General features: G+C 48.3%; 2 protein-coding genes across 9 annotated transcripts in view; one reads left to right on the forward strand and one right to left on the reverse strand.

Annotated features, from left to right (window-relative positions):
• ADAR (adenosine deaminase RNA specific) overlaps window positions 1–5,056 on the forward strand; it is a 28,823-nt gene extending 23,767 nt beyond the window's left edge. For all 7 annotated transcript variants that reach the window (XM_087943802.1, XM_087943803.1, XM_087943800.1 and 4 more), the window contains exons 14-15: window positions 573–700; window positions 2,786–5,056. In XM_087943802.1, the coding sequence (XP_087799928.1) occupies window positions 573–700; window positions 2,786–3,044 (387 nt within the window). In that variant the 3' untranslated portion in view covers window positions 3,045–5,056. The remainder of the gene's footprint in view (window positions 1–572; window positions 701–2,785) is intronic.
• Window positions 5,057–7,184: 2,128 nt separating this feature from the next.
• Window positions 7,185–18,364, reverse strand: CHRNB2 (cholinergic receptor nicotinic beta 2 subunit). 2 transcript variants are annotated; one of them, XM_087943806.1, is made up of 6 exons: window positions 17,981–18,364; window positions 14,090–14,235; window positions 12,201–12,245; window positions 11,654–11,763; window positions 9,672–10,674; window positions 7,185–8,677 (listed from the first exon to the last, which is right to left on the reverse strand). In XM_087943806.1, the coding sequence occupies exons 1-6, from the start codon at window positions 18,036–18,038 to the stop codon at window positions 8,522–8,524; spliced, it is 1,518 nt and encodes a 505-aa protein (XP_087799932.1). In that variant the 5' UTR covers window positions 18,039–18,364; the 3' UTR covers window positions 7,185–8,521. The 2 variants fall into 2 exon arrangements, with proteins under 2 accessions (XP_087799932.1, XP_087799933.1); XM_087943807.1 differs by lacking the exons at window positions 12,201–12,245; window positions 17,981–18,364 and having other exon boundaries at window positions 11,654–12,165; window positions 14,090–14,180.
• Between the last annotated feature and the right edge of the window lie 1,809 nt (window positions 18,365–20,173).

Genomic DNA, 20,173 nt, shown 5'->3' on the forward strand with positions numbered 1-20,173 from the left:
GAGGCAGCTTCAAGGGGTCTCAGCAGCTACTTTCAGTTTCCCAAACATTCCTCCCCAACACAGTTCATGGCAGTCTGCCACAGCATAGCAGCGAAGCCTAAGCCAAGCGTAAGATGGCAGCTGACAGGGACCTCCAACCCGGTCACTCAGTGAAACTGGGATCCTACTTTGGCTTGCGGAGGTCGTCAGAAAGTTATATCTTCCTCCCCGTCGTTAAATGGCGCGCCGCTATGCAGGCACGAGACCGTTGCTAAATCGGGACAACCCCTAGATTGATTTTTCACCCTCGAAGGGGGAAAAGCACTCCGCTTTTTAACCCCTCGCTGGTCAAGTTGGGCCAACCAAAAACCGAGCAAGCCATATATCCCCACCGTGGAGATGCTATAAACCGTTGTGGTTACTAAGCATTAGAGAGAGCAGGATTTTCGCGCGGTTCTGTACGGGCGGGATAAAAAAAATTTTTAGGTCATTGAGACCTTCCAGGCTTGAACAATGACTGTTCGCGGCTCGGGGTCCAGCAAAGAAATCCAGCCCCTCCCCCTAACCCCCCCCCCCCGCTTTGGGCCCTGCAGGTCGGCCGTGTCAGTGTCTACGACTCCGCGAGGCAGACGGGGAAGACCAAGGAATCCAGCATCAATTGGTGTCTCCCGGATGGCACCAGCGTCGAAATCCTGGATGGCACGAAAGGCAAAGTGGACGGGTACGTCCGACGTGGATCCATTCGAGACGAGAATATTTTGGGTTGGGGGGGGGGGGCACTGCAGAGATCCTGGAGCACTTTTTTAATGGGGTGGGTTATTCTACGACGGATAAGCAGAAGTTGTTTAATGTTGTGGAAAAAGTCTCGTGGGATTTAAGCTGCTCTCGAGTCCAAGCTGCCTTTTGCAATTGACCAATGGGGAGATTTTGTCAACGCCAGTGGTGTTGAATTGGTATTATTATGGTTCACCACACAGTCAGATATTTACACTGGATTAGACCTTCTTATCCACCTATCAAGTCCTCCCCAAGGACTTAGGATAGGGGGGTGTTTTTTATTGAATATTATTGAATATTATTAAAGATATCCCCACAAGATGGCAGCTGTTCTGAGTCAAGCCACCTTTTGCAATTGACCGATGGTGAACCTGCCAATGCCGACAGCGTTTATGGCCTGCTCCAGTTTAATTATTATTATTATCATTGTCATTATTATCGTTATCATATACTTTATTCATTAAGCATGAAAATCAGTCAATTGAACATTGAAAAATGCATCACAAATACCATTGACCGGTGCTAATGGTTAATACGGGTTGGTGCCACCGTCCTAGGTATCCTAAGTATTATTATTAGTAGTAGTAGTAGTAGTATGTTTATTTGCTTATTTATTTATTACCCGTGTTTCCCCCAAAATAAGACCCTGTCATATATATTTTTTGCCACCCAAAAAGGCACCAGGTCTTATTTTCGGGGGGGATGTCATCCATTGACTCAACTCACTTGTGTGCCACACACACACACACACACACACCGGCCTCCTTTTTGCTGCAGTGGCTTTCAGGAACTACTACTTCTGCAAATATCAAAGCTTTTTTGAAGGCCTCTGCAGCCAGTAACAGAGCTCAGGATCGATCCAGAGCCTGTGTTACCAGTTGCAGAGGCCTTCAGGAAAGCCTTGCAATTTGCAGAAGAAATGGGCCAGCCAGGCAGGTGTTGGGGTGTGCGAGGCCCAGCTACACCTGTCCAAAGGTAAGTAGTAGGGCAGCTCTACCCCACCATCCCCACCCTAGCTTAATTTGTACCCGTCCACTCTGCAATGGGCGGGATCTTAATTAGGGCTTGTTTTGGGGGGTAGGGCTTATATAGCAATAGCACTTAGACTTATATACTGCTTTATAGTGCTTTGTAGCCCTCTCTAAACAGTTTACAGAGTCCAGGTTGGTAGGTAGGTAGGTAGAAAAGGAAGGAAGGGAGGGAGGGGAATAGCAATAGCAGACTTATATACCACTTTACAGTGCTTTACAGCCCCCTCTAAGCGGTTTACAGAGTCCAGGTAGGTAGGTAGGTAGAAAAGGAAGGAAGGAAGGAAGGAAGGAAGGAAGGAAGGAAGGAAGGAAGGAAGGAAGGAAGGAAGGAAGGGGAATAGCAATAGCAGACTTATATACCACTTTACAGTGCTTTACAGCCCCCTCTAAGCAGTTTACAGAGTCCAGGTAGGTAGGTAGGTAGAAAAGGAAGGAAGGAAGGAAGGAAGGGAGGGAGGAAGAGGAATAGCAATAGCAGACTTATATACCACTTTACAGTGCTTTACAGCCCCCTCTAAGCAGTTTACAGAGTCCAGGTAGGTAGGTAGGTAGAAAAGGAAGGAAGGAAGGAAGGGAGGGAGGGAGGGAGGAAGAGGAATAGCAATAGCAGACTTATATACCACTTTACAGTGCTTTACAGCCCCCTCTAAGCGGTTTACAGAGTCAGCCTTTTTTGCCCCCAGCAATTCGGGTCCTCATTTTACCCACCTCGGAAGGATGGGAAGGCTGAGTCAACCCGGAGCCTGGTGGGATTCGAACTGCCAAATTGCAGGCAGTCAGCAGGAAGCAGCTTGCAGTGCTGCCCTCTCACCACTCTGCCACAAGAGGCTCCTCACCAATATATATTGGGCTCATGTGTGGGAAAAAAAAAACTCAAGCTGGGGCTTACTTTCAGGGTAGGTCGTATTTTCAGAAGGGGGGGGTGGTGAGAAACAGGGATTATTAACCTTCCTTGGCTCGTTTGGGGATCAAGGAAGCCTTTTTTTTCCCTTCCTCAGGCCCAAGCTGGATATCTCGCGCGTCTCGAAGCAGAACCTCTTCCAACTCTTCCGGATGCTCTGCACCAAGATGGCGCGGGAGGACCTCAAGAACTTCGTCGTCTACTCGGAGGCCAAAGAGTCGGCCGCCGACTACCAGAGTGCCAAGCAGCAATTCTTTTGGGGCCTGCAAGAAATGGGCTACGGGAGCTGGATCTGCAAACCCCAGGAGGAGGAGGCTTTCGCCCTGCCGGAACCTGCCGCCCCTCCGTTCCTGTGAGATAGATGTATATTTTCCTCTCGTGGGTTTTTTCTTTTTTTTTCCAATTTTTATTTTCTTGCAGAAGCCGAGGGAGAAAAAAAGAAAAAGAAAAAGAAAAAAGAAAATGGAGGACTTGTTTTTTTAAGATTTGGAGCTGGCCATTTGGGGTTGTTTTTAAACGGAAGCAGGAATGGTGTTCCTCTCCCCGCACCCACCCCCGGCCCCCAGGTCGCGGTTTCAGATTTCCCGGATGAGCCGATGCCCGACCAAATTTGGTGTTTTAATTCGGTTGGGAAGGCCCAAGGGTCTTTTCCTCCCCCCCTCCTCCTCTCTTTTAAATGCACCCCCCTTCCCTTTTCCCTTTTTCAGCGTGGATTTGCAGAGACGTTATCCGAAACGTTGGGCTCGAGGGAACAAGAAATCTACCAGCATTCCTCTCTTCCTCCTTTCCCTCTTTCCTTCCCTTTCTCTCCTCCCTTCCTTTCTTCTCTACCTTTTTTTCTTTTTCTTACCTCTGTCTTTTCCTTCCTTCCATCCATCCATCCATCTGTCTTCCTTTCTTCTTTCCTTTGTCTTCTTCCTTCCCTTCCTTATCTCTTTCCCTCCCTCCCTTCTTTCTCTTTCTTTCTCTTCCTTTCTTCCCTTCCTTATCTCTTTTCTCTTCCTTTCCCTTTCTTTGTCTTCTTCCTTCCTCCTCTCCTTCTTTCCTTTCTTTATTTTCCTCCCTTCCCTATCTCTTTCCCTTCCTTCCTTTCCCTTTCTTTGTCTTCCTTCTTTATCTCTTTCCCCCTTCCTTTCTCTTTCTTTGTCTTCCCTTCCTTATCTCCTTCCTTCCTTCCCACTTTTTTTTTGGGGGGGGGGATGTAAACCAAAATAATAATAAAATACCCCCAAATCATTACCAGAACCTTTCTTTTCATACTGTGAAGTTGGCACACTGGTAGCTTCCCCGTTCATACAAACTCTCGGTTCCGTCCCTGAGGGGGGGAATTTCTTTATGCAGGTTTTCTTCTCCTTGGGAATTGAACCGTTTCCACTTCCCCCTCCAAGGCATTTTGACCCAGGGCTTGAGCCTCTGGGCCCCAAGGGACAAGTGTCGAGATCTCCCTGCCCTGGGTGGGTTTTTTTTACCAACCACCAAGTTGGTGGTTGCGTGGTTGTGTCTTTCCCCGTATAAGCCGCACCGGTCCGTTTTCCTCCCAGCCAAACAGTTTGCTTGCTTCCTCCTTCTCCTTTGCCTAAGCCAGCAAATTCTGTAGGTTGTTGGGGTTGTTCTTTTTTTTTTTTCCCCTTCCCGTGTTGTCTGAGCCCAAATGTTACAGAAATTTGGGGAAGCCTCGAGATTGGAGAGGCTTCAAATCCCAAACTTGAAACAGCCTCGTAGATACTAACCTGGAGAATAGCGTTGTTATATTTCCTGAGTAGGCAAAACCCACTCCCTCCACCCCCCCCAGCTAATTTTATTTTATTTTTTAATTATCTTCCCCTTGTCGTTTCTCTTCCTGCACAAAAGTTGGATAAAAACTGAAGAGGTTTCCTTCTCTTAAGGTCTTGGAACAAGAAGCACAGCTGTTTTCGAAACGCTCGGGTGAGAGCCTTGGTCTCCTGGTGGGCCTCTGGAAACGGGGGTCTGGGGTCTGTGATAGGGACGCATTGCATCCCCTTCCCAGATGCAGGCAAGGCCACACCAGCCTCTCTGGGTTAATTGACATTTTAAACGTATTTATGTTAGATTCCAGCAGCTCCCCAAATGACTTTGTTCCCATAAACCAGCCGTCTTCCAACGTGGCTCCTTTAAGACCGGGGGGCGGACTTCAACTCCCAGAAGGCTGAGGAATTCTGGGAGTTGAAGTCCCCCCCAGTCTTAAACGGGCCGCGTTGGGAGACACCCCACCCACCTTAAACTAAGAGAAAACTTGGCCTCTGGTGAGATATTTTCATAATCCCCCCTTTTAACCATAGTTCGTGTTCTCATCACCCCTAGCGCCCAGCCAGCAGTGCCGAAAATCTATTTTTCCTAAAAATAAAAATTAAAAAACCCCAAAACTGGAGCTTTCTCTTCCCCCAACATCTTCCTTTACCCCCATGCTTGAGTCGCCCTCTTCCGTTGCAATACTCTTCCCCCCACTCCCCCAGCAAACAAACCTACTTTCAGATTCCACCCTCCTCTCATAATAATGGTTCATTCCTCCCTCACCCCCTTTTTTTCACCCCCTTTTTTTTTTTAATCAAACGAGTCTGTGTTTCGTTTCCTTTTTCTGGATCTTCTCATTTGGGATGGACTGAAGTCGTTGCATTCTGCCTGAAATAAAAGAGATTCTTTTTTTTTTTCTGTAGCGGCTGTTTTCCCCTCTGTCTGTCTGTCTGTCTCTCTCTCTGTGTGTGTGTGTGTGTGTGTGTGTGTGTGTTGTTATTTTCCGGAAGAACGCAAGGAGAGAGGGATCTTGGAGTCTTATTGGACAACCAGCTAAATAGGAGCGTGCAGCCAGAAAAGCCAAGGCAATCCTAAATTGCATTACCAGAGGGATACAATCGAGATCAAGGGAGGGACTAATACCACTCTGTAAAGCCTGAGTAAGGCCACACCTAAAGTCTGCAACCAGTTTTGGTCACCACACTATAAAAAAGAGGTTGAGACTCTAGAAAAAGTACAGAGAAGAGCAACCAGGATGATGAGGGGACTGGAGGCTAAAACATACGAAGAACGGTTGAAGGAACTGGATATGGCTAGTCTGGGGAAGAGAAAAGGACCAGGGGAGACAGGAGAGCAGCCTTCCAATATTTGAGGGCGGGGGGTTGGACTAGATGACCTACGAGGTCCCTTCCAACTCTTAATCTGACTTTAATCTGATTTTAATGGACAAAAGGACCAGGGGAGACAGGAGAGCAGTCTTCCAGTATTTGAGGGGCTGCCCCAGAGAGGAGGAAGGGGGTCAAGCTATTTTCCAAAGCACCTTTGAAGGCCAGACAAGGAATAATGGATGGAAACTGAACAAGGAGAGATATTCAACCTGGAAATAAGGAGGAATTTTCCTGATAGAACAATCAGGCAGTAGGAACAAAAGTTGCCTTCAGAGGTTGTGGGAGCTTCATCCCTGGAGGCTTTCAAGAAGAGACCGGACTGCCATTGGTCAGAAGTGGTGTAGGGTGGTCCTGCTTGGGCAAGGGGTTGGACTGGATGACCTCCAAGGTGCCTTCCAATTCTGATTATCGGTTAAGGAGGTTTAATCATGGTTTATGGGATGTGGTTGAGAAATGATCTCTGGTTGTAGCAACAAAGAGGGTTTCTACCCAATTAAGCCCTCCCAGGCTTTTGGCTTTCCTTGGGAATCCTCCACTTACAACCGTTCATTTAGTGACCGGAGTTACATGGGCGCTGGGGGGGGGAAGTGACTTTAGGATTGTTTTTTTCACGCTTCATGACCGTCGTAGCATCCTCTACAATCGTGATCCAAATTCAGACCCTTGGCAACCGACTCGGGTTTATGATGGTCCCGGGGGTGACGTGATCCCCTTTTATGACCTGATAAGCAAGGGTGGAAGCCAGATTCACTTAACGACCTTGGGGAATGACTGAACAACGGCAGTGAATTGAGCATAAGCTTTGGTCTTGAACGGCCGTTTCTCCACTTTTTTAAGGCATCTGGACTTCCAACTCCTAGAATTCCCCCAGCCAGCCATTGGCATTCTGGGAGTTGAAGTCCACATATCTTATTAAAGCATGTGGGATTTCTGGGAAATTGAGTCTTAAGTTGAGATGGAGGGAAAAATTGGGAAAAAACGTTGTTGGTTTTTTTCCCAAAGCTGTTTGGAAAAAAAAAACAGGGAAACAAATCCTGCTTTTTCCCCCAATTTTTCCTCCCCCCCCCCCAGGCCTTCCCATATCTTTAAACCAGGCAGGCTGGGGATTCTGGGAGTTGTAGTCCAGGCCCTTTAAAAAGTTGACAAACCCTGGCTTGCCCTGAGCATCGCAACCCAGCTCTTCGTACTTTTTTAAGTGAACCGATTGCTTGCAAAATATATATATATATATACACACGCACCCCAATTCTGTGACTTCATTGCAAGCCAGACAATCAATTCCGCCCTCCCACATGACCTCCCCCCAAAAAAAAACCACCCACCCCATAGCATCCTCAAAAGACAAACCTCCCCAAAATAGGTGATCTATTTTTTATTGTAATTTCAACGCTAGCAATGCTTGGAAGACGGGACGAGGAGGGGAAGACGGTCCAAAACTTTCGTCTCGGCCCAAACCATTATTATTTTTTTTTCTCTTTCTCTCTCCTCGTCTCGGACATCTGTCCTCACCTGCCAAATCATCCTGCCCAGAAAAATAAAAAAAGGCAATCACAGGTAGTCCTCAACTTGACTTTTCGCTGAATGTCCGCTCAGAGTCACAACGCCGCTGGAAAAAGGATTGTGAATGACCTTTCCTCGCACTTACGACTGTCGCAGCGTCCCCGCAGTCCTCCTGACAACCCGGCCTGTATTTACGACAGTCGGCACATTCCTGGAGTCACGACCCTGACGAGCGAAGTCCAAAGGGAAAGCCGGATTTGTTATTTAACGATGGCGATTCACTTAACAACCGCAGCAAAAACAAAAATTGTGGTCGTAAGTTTGAGGACTGCCTGTAAATCGTTTGGCAGCAGAGCCTTCCATGCGGTTGGAAACTCGTCCCCCTCCTTCCCCCTTCCCCTTCTAAGAGCTTTGCAGACCTAGTGGTCGGTGCCCATCGTGGTTTGTCTGCAGGGTCCTCTTCCCTTCAACAAACTAGGATTGTCCAAGCCAACCGAAGTTGACCGTTGTTTGGCAAAGCTCGTTCTTCTGCAGCTTCATGGAGACGTCCAGGAAAGATGGATACAAACATAAATATCTCTCTCTACGTATATATTTTTTTCCTGAGTTGGGAGCTAATACCCCATAACTGGTCTAAACCATGGTTTATTTAGGAGAGGAGAACTAATCTAAAATGCCCCACGGCAGTGAAACTGTAGAAAGTATCTCCACCATCCTTGGTCCATCACTACCTTCTACTCTAAAAGGAGAAGACTTCCCACCCTTGGTGGGGCCAGCTTGTTCCTGAAAAGATCTGGGGAAAACCCAACACTCCTCTTGGGTAGGGCCTCATGGCAGCAAAGAACATGGCTTGACCATCTTGGGTAGCTCTTCCCTTGCTACTGAAGCGGGTCCCAAGGGGGTCGTTGGAACACCTGCTTCGTGCCGAGGAAAGTCTACCGACCTGGTTGACCAGGTCATTCCCTTGGTCCGCAGGCTTTCCAAACCAACGGAGGACTTCCAAGAAGTTGTTGAGGTTCTCCTCAACGCATCCTGTCTTCCTGGCCTTCAACCAAGGGCCAAGAGATGGATGGGTGAAAGGTCTTGGTAGCCCCAGGAGGTGGTTGACCCTAGGAGGAGCCACGGCCGGTGTCCCTCGCTTGCTCTCCCGAGGCAGAAGAAGTCCACCTTCGGCCACCATGGGAGGTGGTGGGCTAATTGTGGTTGATTTGCAAGAGGGAGTTGGTGGCATAGTTCTGGAAGAGGGGCTGAAGGAACATGCCGATGGTGCCAAAGACGCAGACGAAAATGAAGATCCACAGGAAGAGGCGGTCAATCACCATCGCAACGTATTTCCAGTCCTCGCTTACCTACGAAGGGGAAGGGGGGGGGAAACAACAGAGATTAAGCACCCTCTAGTGGATCTGCTTGGAATCTTCCTCCTACCGCCCTCTAGTGGTGGCGACGGTTATATCATCTTGGTTTAGAGCCTTTTTCAGACTAAAACTAATTGCAATTTTTTTTTTCCGCACATCAAAACATTTTTCATGATTTTTTTTTTTTAAGAAAATGGTTTAATGGTGACTGGATAAGTCCCTGTAGTTTTCTTGAGCAATATATTTCCAGCATGCTTTATCGTATTTGGACTTCAACTCCCAGAATTCCCCAACCAGAATGCTCTATAATATTTGGACTCCAACTCCCAGAATTCCCCCAGCATGCTTTAGATCTGTGGACTCTTAACTCTCAGAATTCCCCAGCCAGCATCTTTAGATCCATGGACTCCAATTCCCAGAATTCCCCAGCCAGGTATGCTTTATAATCTGTGGACTCCAACTTCCAGAATTCCCCAGCCAGCATCTTTAGATCCGTGGACTCCAATTCCCAGAATTCCCCAGCCAGGTATGCTTTATAATCTGTGGACTCCAACTCCCAGAATTCCCCAGCCAGCATCTTTAGATCCATGGACTCCAATTCCCAGAATTCCCCAGCCAGGTATGCTTTATAATTTGTGGACTCCAACTCCCAGCCAGCATCTTTAGATCCATGGACTTCAACTCCCAGAATTCCCCAGTCATCATGCTTTATCGTTCCCCAGTCAGCATGCTTTATAATATTTGGACTCCAACTCCCAGAATTCCATGCATGAATTGCATGTGTCTGGGGAACTCTGGGAGTTGAAGTCCATGGATTATAAAGCATTCTGGCTGCGGAATTCTGGGAGTTGAAGTCCACCACTCTCAATGGAGAAACCCAGTTCTAGAAGGTTCAGGACAGCCTCCAAGGAACCCCCCCCCAAGCGATTCTCCATGGCCTCGGAGCAGACGTCCTCATTTCCTGACCTATCCCTCTGGCCAAACTCACGCTCTGGTCGTTGTCTTCGCTCTTCATGTGGTCCGCGATGAAGCGCACCCCGTCGATCGTCTCCTCCAAGCCGCAGCAGCAGGCTTCCTGTTCGGTCGCCCCTTGGCTCAGCCTCTCCCGGAAACCGTTGACCCCGTCGGAGCTTTCGGTGAAGGTCCGTCCGCTGCTGCTCCCGGTCCCGAACTTCTTGACGGTAGACGGGTTGGCGTAGCAGGTGCAGGAGCGGGCACCGCCTTTCAGGAAGAAGCTGCCCAGCGCCCGTTCCTGGCTTTGCCGCTTCTGCCGCAGCTGCTGGCGGGCGCAGCTTTGGCGGGGCTGCTTGAGGAAGAGCAAGGTGGGCAGCTTCTCCAGGAAGACCACTTTGACCCAGGGAGGCATGGTGTGGGTGGTGGGAGAGCGGTGGTGGACGTTGAGCACGCAGACGCTGGTGACGATGGAGAAGGTGACCAGCACCATGGTGAACATCAGATACTTGCCGACCAAGGGCACGTCCAGCGAGGTCGGGGGCACGATTTTGGAGATGAGGAGCAGGAAGACGGTGAGGGCCAGGAGAACCGAGATGCAGAGGGTCATCTTCTCCCCGCAGTCGGAAGGCAAGTAGAAGACCAAGATGGCCAAGGAGGTGATCAAGATGCAAGGGATGATGAGATTGATGGTGTAGAAGAGCGGCTTGCGGCGGATGATGAAGTCGTACGTGATGTCCACGTAGGTCGAGTCGTTGGGGTTCTCGTTGCGGCGTCCCGGCAGAGCGATGATGTCCCACTCGCCGCTGGGGGTGAAGTCATCCAAGCTGGCCACTTCGCTCTTCAGCACCAGGTCGATCTCCGTCCGGTCGTACGTCCATGAGCGGAACTTCATGGTGCAGTTTTGCTGGTCGAAGGGAAAGTGCTTGACCTCAATCTTGCAAGCGCTCTTGTAGATGGCCGGTGGGAGCCAGAAGATGCTTCCGTCGTAGGAGACCACCGCGTTGGAGTAGAAGGACACCTCGTACATTCCATCCGCGCTGGGGACGGGAGAGACCAGAAGAAGTTACGTTGGGATCAAAGCTGGATTTTTTTCCCCTTGACTTATGACCACGTAATGGAGCCCCAAATTTCATTGCTTAACCGAGACATTTGTTAACTGAAGTTCACCCCCATTTTACCGCTGTTCCTGCCATGGTTGTTAAGTGAATCTGGCTTCCCCATGGACTTTGCCAGAAGGTCGCAAAAGGGGATTCATGCGACCCTGGAACACTTCAACTGTCATAAATATGAATCGGTTGCCAAGCCAAGCATCTGAATTTTGATCACGTGACCACGGGGAGGTCATATGTGTGAAAAACGGTCACAAGTCATTATTAATCAGTGCCATTCCAACTTCAACCAGTCCCTGTAACCCAAATTGGAGGAGAAATGAATCCAGGGCTCTTTCTATTGGCACTGTGAAATTGACTAGAAGGTGTTTTGAAATTGACTAAATGGGGCTGTGGAATTGACCAGAGACTGAAGGAAGAATTGTCCAAATCTCTGACAATCAGGTTTTCTTTTTCTTTAATTAGCACTGTGAAATGGACTAGAAGAGATTCTGAAATTGACTCATTTTGCTTTGGAATTGACCCAAGATTGAAGGAAGAATGGCCCCAATCTCTGAGAATCAGTTTTTTTTTCTTTAATTAGCACTGTGAAATTGACAAGAGATTCTGAAGTTGATTCATTGGATTCATTTAATTAACACTGTGAAATGGACTAGAAGAGATTCTGAAATTGACTCATTTGGCCATGGAATTGACCAGAGGCTGAGGGAAAAATCGCCCCAATCTCTGAGAATCCTTCTCTCCCCCCGCTTCAAATAAGCAAGGATGACAGGACACCGCCCTCTTCTCACTGACTTGACACAACCCTTGTTGTCCCAACACCGACCCAATTAGAAGGCTACTCTGTGGGAAATCTTGAGTTCCTAGCATCTCCCGGGTTTAGGAGCAACCATTCTTGGTAACCTACTTGTTGTAAAGCACCACATCTGGCAGCCAGATGTGTTTGGAAGGCAGCCGCACCTTCTTCATGTCGTCAAATTCTTCTGGGTTCCAGGTCAGGCGGTAATCTTCCCATTCCTGTAGGGGTGGAGAGACCGGAGAAGCCATACGCCGAGGACAATCGCTCAAGCTAGGTATGGATCCCACACCACCATCTCTTTTTCTTGGGTTTTGGAATCCCTTCCTTTAAAATTGGTTCAGGCAACTTGGAATATCTAGACGACCTTCTGAAGGACAAATAGAGGTTCCACAATGGGAGGTGTGTCCTCCGGAGAGGTCAGTCTCTCCTTCCCGGAGAACAAGCTCTAACTGGAGAGGACCTCGTTGCAATTCTGCCTCGTGGATCCCGCCGTTAAACAGAAGTGGTTAGTCTAGATGGCCTCCAGATTCCCCCCCCCGCCCTTCGCACCTCTCTGCTCCTTAAGCATCCTTGACCGTTCTGTGCAATTCATTCACCCAACCCTTAAGAAGTACGTCTGTCTGCACGAACCCGGAATATGAGGAACGAGTCTTACCTGGGTTAGCCACACATTCGTCGTCATGATCTGTTCCCGTTCATGCTACAAGTAGAAATGGGACGGAGGACAGGAAAGAAAGCCCCCCCAAAAAAAGAGGAGGGAGTGAACAGACATGGTCCAGGCAGTAGGCAACACCCCCCCAAAAAAAAAAATCCAGCAGTTTTCTGACAAGCCGGATCCAAACAAACTCTGATGGGAAGAATTGTAGTCATAGTTCTAGTCTCGCCTTAGGCGTGAAACCAGCTGGGTGACTTTGAGCCAATCACCAGGAATCGGGGAGTTCTAGTCCTGTTTTAGGCATGAATGCTGGCTGGTAGTGTTGGGCCAATCACCAGGAGACAGGGAGTTCTAGTCTCGCTTAGTCATGAAAGCTGCTGGGTGACTTTGGGCCAATCACCAGGAGACTGGGAGTTCTAGTCCTGCCTTAGCTATGAAAGCCAACTGGGTGACTTTGGGCCAATCACCAGGAGACTGGGAGTTCTAGTCCCGCCTTAGCTATGAAAGCCAACTGGGTGACTTTGGGCCAATCACCAGGAGACTGGGAGTTCTAGTCCTGCCTTAGCTATGAAAGCCAACTGGGTGACTTTGGGCCAATCACCAGGAGACGGGGAGTTCTAGTCCCGCCTTAGCTATGAAAGCCAACTGGGTGACTTTGGGCCAATCACCAGGAGACTGGGAGTTCTAGTCCTGCCTTAGTTATGAAAGCCAACTGGGTGACTTTGGGCCAATCACCAGGAGACTGGGAGTTCTAGTCCCGCCTTAGCTATGAAAGCCAACTGGGTGACTTTGGGCCAATCACCAGGAGACTGGGAGTTCTAGTCCTGCCTTAGCTATGAAAGCCAACTGGGTGACTTTGGGCCAATCACCAGGAGACTGGGAGTTCTAGTCCTGCCTTAGCTATGAAAGCCAACTGGGTGACTTTGGGCCAATCACCAGGAGACTGGGAGTTCTAGTCCTGCCTTAGCTATGAAAGCCAACTGGGTGACTTTGGGCCAATCACCAGGAGACTGGGAGTTCTAGTCCTGCCTTAGCTATGAAAGCCAACTGGGTGACTTTGGGCCAATCACCAGGAGACTGGGAGTTCTAGTCCCGCCTTAGCTATGAAAGCCAACTGGGTGACTTTGGGCCAATCACCAGGAGACTGGGAGTTCTAGTCCTGCCTTAGCTATGAAAGCCAACTGGGTGACTTTGGGCCAATCACCAGGAGACTGGGAGTTCTAGTCCTGCCTTAGCTATGAAAGCCAACTGGGTGACTTTGGGCCAATCACCAGGAGACTGGGAGTTCTAGTCCTGCCTTAGCTATGAAAGCCAACTGGGTGACTTTGGGCCAATCACCAGGAAGACTGGGAGTTCTAGTCCGCCTTAGCTATGAAAGCCAACTGGGTGACTTTGGGCCAATCACCAGGAACGGTGAGTTCTAGTCCCGCTTAGCTATGAAAGCCAACTGGGTGACTTTGGGCCAATCACCAGGAGACTGGGAGTTCTATTCCTGCCTTAGCTATGAAAGCCAACTGGGTGACTTTGGGCCAATCACCAGGAAGACGGTGAGTTCTAGTCCCGCCTTAGATATGAAAGCCAGCCGGGTGACTTTGAGCCAATCACCAGGAGACGGGGAATTCTAGTCCTTCCTTAGCTATGAAAGCTGGCTAGGTGTCTTTGAACCAATTACCAGGAGACTGGAAGTTCTAGTCCCGCCTTAGGCACAAAAGCTAACTGGGTGACTATGGCCCAGTCCCTCTCTCTCTCTCAACCTGACCCACCTCACAGGGTTGTTGTCGTGAGGAAAATAGGGGGAGGGAGAACTCTCAGGCATGGTCAACAGCCCTGACATCTTTTATCAGACATAAGAAAAAGTGGGGTATTGAAGAAAGAAACCAAAAACAAACCACACTGATCAGCTGGGCCAGAGACACCATCAACTGCACCGTGACCAACTCGGAGCCATTGGTGGCCGGACGGATGAGTTTGTTGTACCGGGACGGATCCAGGAGGTGTTCCACCAGCCGTTCCTCCGTGTCAGTCCCGAGACCCCCTGGAACAAAACGGGGGTCTGTTACAGTAGAAGCCCATGCAAAAAGTGGCACAAAGACAACACAGTCAAATAAACAAGAAGAGTCCCTTTATAATTTCCAACTTAGCCTCCAATGTCCAGGTTACCTTCTGGCTGGAGAAAAAAAAAAAAAAAACTCCCAGGAACAGCCTTCAAGTGGAGGAAATTCAGCCCAAAACATGGTCAAAACACAAACGGTAACTTAAAAAGTCCAAACGAGCCAAACTGAAGTAATTAGTTTGGCAGGGCAGGGGGAGGAATTTCAGAGTTGAAAGCACAGCAAAACTCACACGGTTGGGAAGACGCCAGGAACACAGATAACCCACAACGCTACAAGATAAAGTCACATTTGCTCCCAAATGTGCACAGCTTGCCTTTTTTAGACACTGTGTTCCCCAGCGGCAGCTAATGAAAGGAATCGGGGCAGAGTTTGGGGGAGAGAAAGAAAGACTTCTGCAGTTTCTGCTGCTTTCCTTGCATGAAGCCAAAAGTCTCTCTCCCTCTCCCCACTGAGAACGGAACTGGAGACGGTATCCTGCGATCCCAAATAAAGAAGGGTCGATTGGTAGGAAAACAGGGTGGGGAATTTTCCTGCAGACTTTTTGGGGATTTTCCCAGAGTCTCCAGTCCACGGGATTTAAAATGATGAGTTTGGTAGTCCCTGAGGTCCAAACGGTTGGCTGTTCTTGTCCAACCCTCTGTTCCAAGGAAGGAGACCTTATATCATCCAGGTCAAATGGTTGTCTGGTCTGTTTTTGAAAACCTCCAGTGAACCTCCAGCTTCCTCCTGACTCTAATTTTGTGAACTGTGAATATAGAATAACAAGAGTTGGAAGGGACCTTGGAGGTCTTCTAGTCCAACCCCTGTTCAAATGGGGGACCCTATACCATTTCAGACAACTTCTTAAATACCTCCAGTGATGGTACACCCACAATTCTGGACCAAAAACAACATGGTTTTTTTTTTTAACAGTAGGGAAACTGGCTAAAACCCGTTCCATGTTTCATTTCCAGCCTGGAAACTGTTTTTAAATCTTGATTTATGGTTTATTAAATGTATACACGCTGCCCATCTCGCTGCTGGGGTGATTCTGGGCAGCTTTGGAAGGTAGACTGCCTCGGAGGCTGGAGGCTTCATTAACCTTGTTAGTGAAGAGTCTGACAGAATCAGGCCAGAGCTGAAATTCCCTTCCCCAAAATAGCTGCCTGAAATACTTCGGGGAACGAGAGAACGGCTCATTTATATTCTCTGGCAATTGTGATCTTTTTGGTATTCCCCAATGCCTGGAGTGAGTAATCCTTTCTCTCTCTCTCTCTCTCTCTCTCTCTCTCTCTCTCTCTCTCCTCTCTCTCTCTCTTCGTCACTCTCTCTGTTTCTCTCTCTCTCTCTGTCTCTCTCTCTCCTCTCTCTCTCCATCTCTCTGTCTTCGTCTCTCCATCTCTGTGTCTCTTTCTCCGTCTCTCTCTGTCTCCATCTCTCTCTCCATCTCTCTCTCCTCTCTTCTCTCGTCTCATCTCTCTCTCTCCATCTCTCTCTCTCTCTCTCTCTCATCCTCTCTCCATCTCTCTCTCTCATCCTCTCTCTCTCTCTCTCTCTTCTCTCTCCATCTCTCTCTCTCTCATCTCTCTCTCTCTCTCTCTCTCCATCTCTCTCTCTTCGTCTCTCTCTCATCTCTCTCTCTCCATCCCTCTCTCTCCTCTCTCTCCATCTCTCTCCATCTCTCTCTGTCCCTCTTTTCCTCTCTCTGTCCCTCTCCCCCTCTCCCCCTCTCCCTCCCTCCCTCCCTCCCCCCCCTCTCTCTCTCTTGTATTTGCCAAAAGAGGTGGGCAGCTAGCATCATTTGAATTTCAGGAAAGAATGCAGAGAAACCCACCCAAAACCCTGGACCCAAACTCTTTTTTTCCTACAGCCTCAAGGGAGCCTCTCGGCCTGAAGAAATTTGCCTGCGCAACGGCCACGAAACCAGCAATGGAGTTTTTTTATTTTTCCGAGACAGGAAACATAAAAATACTGAAATCAAAACCTTGGCGTGGATTTTCGGGTTGTCTGAAACCCACTGGAACCAAACTGGAGTCTCTCGGATCCTGTTTGGGTTGTATCAATGCAAGGAGGCAACTGAGGAAGAGGGATGAGAAGGACAAGGGGAGAGAGGGGGGGTCTTTGGGGGGGCTGTGCCTAAAAACTGGGCCTGTTGAGCTAAAAGAAGAGAAGGAGGAACACCAGTTCGAAGCAAGCGGGGAGTAAGAATTCCGTTACTGGGAGAGCTGGGAAGCAGCTGAACAACAAACTGGTTCTGAAGGGTTTTGAGCAACGGCTAAACAGCCATTTGTCTGAGGATTTTCATTTGGGGCTGGACTAGAAGACCTCCAAGGTCCCTTGAGGTTCTGGCCAACTGTAAGGATTCTCTACGATTCTATGAAATGTCAAAGAAGGGGAAATCCAGTCTGAACTGGTTTAAAAGGATGCAGTTCTCCATTTTGGGGGGGAACCTACATCATTAATTTCTTTGCCCCAAATATTGGGTGGTTTCTGTCCTAGCCCAAACCTGGTTTCTTTCCAAATGCAGCCAATTGGAAGCAAGGAGAGAGAGAGATTACCCCTCCAGAAAGGGGTGTACTACAAAGCCCATCATTCCCATCATGGACGTCGAGAGTCCAAACTCCCCCACCCCACCCCACCCATTGGATCAACTCTCGCCTGGGGGGAATGTGGGCAGAAGGACAGCAGGATGACCCCTCCCCAGGGATGAGTAGAAGGACCAGCAATGTCCCTTGAACCCAACCGGTGGTGGGATGGGGTGGCTGATCCTATCACGGCCATCCTATCGTCAAGTCAGAAAACTGGGCAGCTAAAAGTTGCGATCGGTTTAGGGAGATCATGGGAGGGAATCCTCCGTTGCTGGGATCCTTTTTTTTTTTTTTTTTGGAAGATGATCAGGTGTTTTTCTTGGATCCTTCTAGTTATTTTCCCTCTCAAGGGGCCATTTTTTTCTCTCGTGCTGTCAATCTGCGGAACACCTAATTCTGATAGTATTGTCTAAGTATATTTACCCATGTAGTATGGCAGTAGCATTTTTCTATTCTATTCTATTCTATTCTATTCTATTCTATTCTATTCTATTCTATTCTATTTCTATTCTATTCTATTCTATTTCTATTCTCTATTCTCTATTCTCTATTCTCTATTCTATTCTTTCTATTCTCTATTCTCTTCTCTTCTTTCTATTCTATTCCCTAATCTCTTCTATTTTATTCTACTCTACTTTTCTCTATTCTCTTCTATTCTTTCTCTTCTCTATTCTCTTTTATTCTTTCTATTCTATTCTACTCTACTTTTCTCTATTCTCTTCATTTTTTTCTCTTCTGTTCTTTATTCTTTCTACTCTACTCTACTCTACTCTACTCTACTCTATTCCATTTTATTCTTCCATTCCATTCCTAATTTTTTGGACCTGATACGGCCTTCCTGTCTCAAACCCCAGGGTGAAGGGGGAGGAGGAGGACCTAGTGGCCAGAGTCCTATCTAACGTCAATAGAGTGACTGCTGGGGGGGGGGATGGGGAGTTGGAGGCCACTAAGAACAGCCATTTTCCCACTGGAAGTTGTTACCCTCCTCTGCTCCCTCTGGAGAGGTGAGAACCACCAAGGCCCTCGCCCCCTTTTCAAACAAAGCCCTGGGTTTACGGGGACAAAAGGAGGGGGGGTACCGAAAACCATCCTTACTTACTTCTCAGCGTCCCCAAGAGGCAGAGGCAGGCGAAGAGAGCCATGGAGGTTGGGTTCATGGTCTCCCCTCAGGAAGGACCATCCCTTCCACCCCTCCTCCTCCACCAATCTTCCCGTTTTCACCCCTTTTGGGGGGGGTCCTTCAGCAGCCAGGCTCCAATGACGGGGAGGTGTGGGGGGCAAGGAAAAAGGGGCGTCTCTGAGGTGGGGGGGATGTCGCCCTTCGCAGTCTTCCTACCCCTCCCCGCTTCAAAAGATGGGCTCTTCCAACCTAGCTGCTGTCCGTGGTGCTGAAATCCAAGCGGCTCGTCTGCTGCGCTCTCCGTGGTGCTGAAACGGCTCTGGGTCAGCTGCGCTGTGTAGGGGTGGCCAGTGCCAGGACACACCCCCCCCCCTTCCTCCTCTTCCTCCTCCTTTTCTTCTTCCTCCTGCTCTTCTTCCTCCTTTTCTTCTTCCTCCTCCTCTTCCTCCTCCTCCTCCTTCTTCTCTTCCCCCTCCTTCACCCCGATGCCCAGAAAAAAAGGGAGGCCGAAGTGCCGTTCCTTGGACCCGCTGGCGCTTCTGGCTCTCCACGTTAGGTATCCACCCCGAGGCCTCGTCATCACCACCTCCGTTTGACGCAGCAAGGAAGATGCCATCCCATTGGCGCTGGAAAGGGGAGCAGTGGAGGGAGGGGGGTGGAAACAGCTCCTGCTGCTGGCTTGGGGCAGGCCAGGTTGGATTCTTCCAAAGAGCTGGCTGTCCTCCCCTGCCTTTATTTATTTATTTATTTTATTTATTTATTTGATTTGCCAATTGTTTACAAGATAATAAGTATAAGTGTATACATAGTTGTGAATACATGAAATGGGTACATATAAGAAAAATAAAAGAAGAATAAGAGAAACAACAGGACAGGGACGGTAGGCACGTTGGTGCGCTTATGCACGCCCCCTTCAGGAGGGAATGCATCGGGGATCTTGGCTCCCGTGTTGATCCCAGATTGGAGGAGCGGAGAAACCTCAGGGGAGAAATTGGCCTTCTGAGCCAGCAGAGAGATTTAGATAATTATATCCCATTTGTCCAAAGGCAGAAGGGCAAACCAGAGAGAAGATAGCAGTGATTCCACTTTGATACTTTACATACGTACATACATACATACATGTGTGTGTATATAATGTATGTATGTATGATGGATGGATGGATGGATATATATTATATATATATATATAGAATAGAATATTATATTTATATATATAGAATAGAATATTATAAATATAGAATAGAATAGAATTCTTTATTGGGGGGGATTGCTTGATGGGCTTGGAGGTGGTTTCTTCTTAACAAGATCCTGAGGTGGGGGGAAAAAAGCAGTAACCAGCAGCTGTTGGATCCAACTGAAAAAGCCAGAAGTTGCCATTTTCTCCCTTTTTTTCTTTATTAAGTTTTTTTAATTATTTTTAAGTATGTATAAATATTAAATATACAAACAGTGTGGTATCTGGGTTTGATTAATTTTGGTACCAAATAATAGTCATGAGATGAACCATTTTAATAAGCCTTAATGGCATTAATCACACTCACATCGTTATGATAGCATCACGCAATCATCTTTAAAATTCTGTTCCTTTCACCTACCTACTAATTGTACTGTATTGTATAGAAATATGCATAATTATATTCCCACCCCACTTTTTTCCCTCCCTTTTGATGCTAAGACAGGACTTGGGAAGGGTGTGGAGGATGGACTGGAGATATTTGGAGTTTCTTGAATTCAGAACGGGGGACACAATCAGCTGGTTCTTCGTTGGCAAAGGTGTTGTGGCTTTGTAGCAAAAGGCGGCTGACGGAGCTGGCAGCAGAATGGAGGCTGAGGAAGGCTCGGACGAGGGCTCTGCATCGGAGGCAGAGATGGGGCCAGGGCAGGCTGGCTCCCATAGGACATAAAAGAGGAGCAAACGGGATGTGAGCTTTTGCAGGGAGCAATTAGTTCGTCTGGTCAATTCAAGCCTTGAAAAGTTCTGTTTGACTCTTTGTCAAGTTTGGCCTTGCCCTGCGTCTGGCCATTCGTTCTCTGGCCACCTTCCAAGTGCGATAAGGTTTATAAACCTTCCCCCGAAAGACTGTTTGTGAAGCCTTGTGAATGAACGTAATTCACAGCCATGGAAATATATAAAAGAGGTTTCGCTGGGACTAAGATTACATTTGATGCTTC

This window comes from Notechis scutatus, chromosome 14 (genome assembly GCF_049901735.1).
Source record: "Notechis scutatus isolate UNSWTSFEM ecotype Mainland chromosome 14, rNotScu1.2, whole genome shotgun sequence".
NCBI classification, from domain to species: Eukaryota; Metazoa; Chordata; class Lepidosauria; order Squamata; family Elapidae; genus Notechis; species Notechis scutatus.